At 32.7% G+C, this 4,819-nt stretch overlaps 1 protein-coding gene across 1 annotated transcript; it reads right to left on the reverse strand.

Annotated features, from left to right (window-relative positions):
* Positions 1-2,076: 2,076 nt before the first annotated feature.
* LOC116137075 lies at positions 2,077-2,469 on the reverse strand. Its single transcript, XM_031422764.1, has one exon. It carries the CDS (start codon positions 2,467-2,469, stop codon positions 2,077-2,079), a length of 393 nt encoding a protein of 130 aa, XP_031278624.1.
* Positions 2,470-4,819: the final 2,350 nt, after the last annotated feature.

Consider the following 4,819-nt stretch of genomic DNA (forward strand, 5'->3'; position numbering starts at 1 on the left):
TTTTACAGCTTCTTCATGGCTTTATGCACAGGTTTAAACAATTTTTGGTGGCTGCTAATGGCCAGTTAGTCATTACTATCGAGAACAAAACGGTTGCATGTACAGTAAAAGGGTAATTTGATAATATTTATTAAATCATAATACATTAGCATAAATTTTAACGTTTTATAGTAAAATGGTAATATTTAATAAATCATAATTATGGGTGCATTTAGTTTATTATTATGATACTTTTTAGAATAATATTTTTAAAAAAAGTAAAATTGAATGGTTATTACGATGTAGGATTTGAAAACTAACAAAAATACCTTCTAAATTTGTTTATTTACTAAACACTTCTATAATAAAATATTAAAAATTAACAAAAAACACTCACCCACCCATTAAATACCGACAACCGGCTACCATCGTTGGAGGGTGATCGGAGTCGCCGTATCGGTGCACGACTGGCTGGATCTGGTTGGTTGTGCGTCGATATGGCTTTTTCCAATTAGATCCACGGTGGATTTGGTCAGAAAATGCTAAATCTACTGCTAGATCTGGCCATTGATGGTCAGATCCAGCTACATTTGGTCGTCAATAACGGCCAAAGAAATGGCCGTCGTTGACGACTGGCTACGGCCAAAGATCTGGCCGTCAACAGCCAAATCTTTGACCGTAGATCTGGTCTTTTTCGGCCAGATCCACTGTGGATCTGGCCAGAAAAGACTAGATCGGCGCACTACCGGTCAGATCCAGCTGATAGTACGCCATTATACCAGATTCTGGTTAGCTTCCAGGGGTGGTGGTCGGACTCTGACAAATGTGGGTTGCTAGAGAGTTTTTGTCAACTTTTAAAAAAAAAATTGGGGGTGTTTAGTTAAATTAACAAATCTAGGGGGTTTAAAAAAATTGAATACAAATCGAGAGGTTTTAAAAAGAATTAAATAATATAGAATAATATTTTGAGAATAAGAAATAAATGTGTATTTTGGATAGAATAAGGAATAGAATAGTGAAAAATTGTGTACCAAAGGGGCCCAATTTTAACAGTTTATGGTAAAAAGGTAATTTGATAATATTTATTAAATGATAACAACATAAATTTTAAAGGTTTATTAACCACACATTAATGGAAGAAGAATTTTTGTTATTTTGAAAACTATTGGGGAATTAATGTCATTACTTCTTCTCCTTATATAAATTGGTAAATATAAAATTAGAAATTCTTCTTTATTTATTTTACCAATCAATCGATGACTTCTTGTAAATAGGTTAATAGGTTCATTGCTCAGACTCAAAATATGATTAATCCGATATGGGTTACATGAAACCCGTTACGGTTCAAAAATTGGTACTATTGGTCGGGTGAAATTTTTTTGTGGGTTTGGAGCTGTGGTCGGTATGATCCGAAATGATATATACGTACAACTCCATGAATTTATTTTTTTTCTTTTTGAGTAAACAATTTATATTTTTCATGCAATTAAATATAAAGTTGTCTGCCATAATATAATTAATTATTTGAATTAAATATATATATTAATATTATTTTATTCGCTCGAAAATTGGTATAAGCTCATTTGCACATGCGATCCAGCATTTCTCTCTCTCTTTACACACACAATTAATTAATTAATTAAACTTGATTAATTAATTAATTAATTAATTATATTGTACTTTTAATCTCTATTCAATGAATATAATATATTCATTTTCAACTTCCCTTCACTAACAAACAAGATTAATTTCATCAACCATCTTTCAAACCCTCTTTTTTCTTTTTAATTTTAATATATTAAGAATTAAATAATAAATTTGTAATATATAACCATATGTCCATATTCATAATATAACCTCGATAAAAATTATAATAAAAAAAATTAAATAAATTCCAGTATATTTAATTTCTCAAGTAACCAAAACAAAGAAGATGGATCATTCCAACCTTCCACCAAAATTTATATACCTTACAAAAAGTATAAGAAAAAAAAAAAGGTCGTGATTACATAAAACGTTGGTTTTAATGTTATAAGTTTCACGTTGGACGTCGATATCAGTCTCGATATTGTAACCAAAAACCCTAAAAAATGGTGGTTAGGACTGCGAGGTTGGAGAGGAAGAGGGCTTTGAGGTGGCGACGAACCTTGAAGAGAAAGCGTAGAATTTGTAGTAATAATCTTCGTCGTCAACGAGGCTACCGGAGCCGGTGGTATCAAAGTTGAGAGAATAGCTCAAAGGGTCGTAGTGGCATTGGAATGAAGAGGAAGGTGGTCTGGTTCTGGAGGTGGAGAGGTTTGAATGGTGCAGCATTTTGGCGCCATGTTTCTTGAGCTTTTTGACGAGTTTAGAGAGGGTTTTCTTGCTCATGCAGCAGCAGTTTGAGTCCTTTTGTGAGGCAGCGGAGGTGGCGACGGAGGTGTTAGTGGAGGTGGTGCTTGTGGTGGCGGTGGTTTTTGGCCACCAGAGAAGCCACATTTCAACCATCATCTTCAGACTCTTCACTCTCTCTCTCTCTCTCTCTCTCTCTCTCTCTCTCTCTCTCTCTCTCTCTCTCTCTCTCTCTCTCTCAGTGGGTTGAGTTGAAAAGTTGGTAGTTTGTGAGAGTGTGGAAAGGTGAATGAAAGGTTCATTTATAGAGATTTGAGTGCGTGATTTGCACGGCTGAGGGAGAGCGTGGAGCTTGTTTTATTGGTTTCGTTACGAGAAAACCGAAAGTAAGGCAGGTTGTAAATAAAAACAACCACGGGTGGTAGCCGACGGTAAAAATAAAAAAAAGTTTTACGAACTTTAAGTTTGAGTATTCTATATATTATTATAAGGGTGGTTATTATGACTTTTATCAGATCAACAATTCAGAATTTAAAAGATTATTTAAAGTACGCATAAATTGATTCAAACATTCTCGATGATAAAAAAATGAAAAAAGATTATATATAAAAAATTTGTAAACTTATAACGTAACAATTATAAAATATATTTATACATTATTATACAATAAAAAAAGTCGGAAATCATATCATCCATACCTCTATCTAATGATATACTGTTATATGTGTATATATTTTTATTTCTGTCTAATTACTATTATTATTTGTTGATATTTACATAGATCATTAACAAATAAATACTTCTTAGGTTAGTTTATAAGTTCTACGTACTATTAACTAATAAGACACGTTCAGGTATATAACACTTTCGTAAAGTCTAAAAGCAAATATCTAAGATAAACGATGTTTACCTAAAGCTCGCGATATATGATTCATGTTCAATTGAGTTCAAACAAACATCGAAGGAGTAAGACATCATTTGATTAAATATAAAAAAAAAATTATTAATAGCAATTTATCCTGATCTAAAGATTTGAATATAGATTATTTTATAAATTTTAAAACCGTTGTCAAATACTTTTTCATAAATAATTTTATTAACAATACTCACCACCATTTTATCCTAAAAATACTCAGAAAAGCACTTTTTATTGTAGAAGCACTTCTAACGACAAATTTATTGATTAATTAATGAGATTTAATTCGGTGCCTAATGATAACCATCAATGGATTAATCAGATGTCATAGCTGACATTTTCTGAATGGGCAAGGGTACGATCGTCAATTCGACAAGAAATGATGCAAGGCAGTGAATACATCTTCTTACCTAATGTATTTCAGGCCAGCTGTACGGTGATCAGAAATAAAACAGAGAAGATTGATCACATGGGTCCCAATTATATATCATCTTAAACTATGGTGATTTGTTAGCTGTATAAATCAATCATAGGGCGATCCAACATGCCACGTGGCTTGTCATATATGTAAAGTGGGCCCACACTTGTGTTTTATGGATTTTATTCAATATTATTGGATCAATAATGTTATAAAATCGATAAAAATGTCCAAACCAACTTACGCTCACCTCAACTAATCTTCGATATCCCTTACTCAAATCGTAGATTTTAAATGGAGAATCGAATTTATGATTGTGCGTCTATCTACATTATCCTCAATTCACTCTAAGTATCCAGACTACTCATGAATGAGTTTCATCTCTAATTACCATATATATATTCAATTATTTTGAAGGAAAGTATATTCAAGTCATATTCTTCTCAATTTAGGGTTCATTTATATACGCTCAACCTGAATCAACCCTTTGTCCTTTCCAATGTGATTAAGAGATTCAAGCTTATAGAAGTAGTGACACAAATTCTAACATTTTGTTTTTTTGATGATCGGGGGTATTCGGATCAGTTTACGTGTACTTCAACTATTCTTCAAAGACCTTGTAATAAGAACTATCAGTTAGATAAGAGCTTCAATAGTTATCTTTATTAGCACCTGAAGAATGACTCGAATTCAAGATCTTTTGAGTAATACACCTAAAAGTCTTATCAAACCGCTTGACCACCCAGAAGATGTTATCTATATATCTATCTAATAAAATCTGGTTAAACTAAACCGTAATTCAAAATCATAGTCCAATGTGAGGAAGAGAGTCTCCAAGTCAATGGGGTTGGATCTCAATGGGTAAAAGAAGAGTGGACACAGAGAAATCACATGGGTGCTCAGAATTAAGTCAGAACAAAATATAAGTAAAAAGGGAGAAAGAGGAAGAAGATGAAGAAGAAGAAGCTGCAGCACATGGGCATAGTTTGAAATGGAGGAAAGAGACATTCACTTGGAGACATGAAATGAAGGTAAAAACATTAAAGCTATAAACAAGAAAACATTTATTCTTTTATTTTTTAAAGTCTGCAAATAAATCTCTGAAAAAGTCTGCCATTTTCATAAGCCTTCAGCCTTCTTGTGAGCTGTGATGGGTGACTGATATCCACTCCTCC

The sequence above is a fragment of the Pistacia vera genome, unplaced genomic scaffold (genome assembly GCF_008641045.1).
Source record: "Pistacia vera cultivar Batoury unplaced genomic scaffold, PisVer_v2 Contig320, whole genome shotgun sequence".
Classification (NCBI taxonomy): domain Eukaryota; kingdom Viridiplantae; phylum Streptophyta; class Magnoliopsida; order Sapindales; family Anacardiaceae; genus Pistacia; species Pistacia vera.

Coding starts and splice junctions, on each gene's coding strand:
- LOC116137075 (XM_031422764.1), bottom strand. CDS start 2,469: ATGATGGTTGAAATGTGGCTTCTCTGGTGGCCAAAAACCACCGCCACC.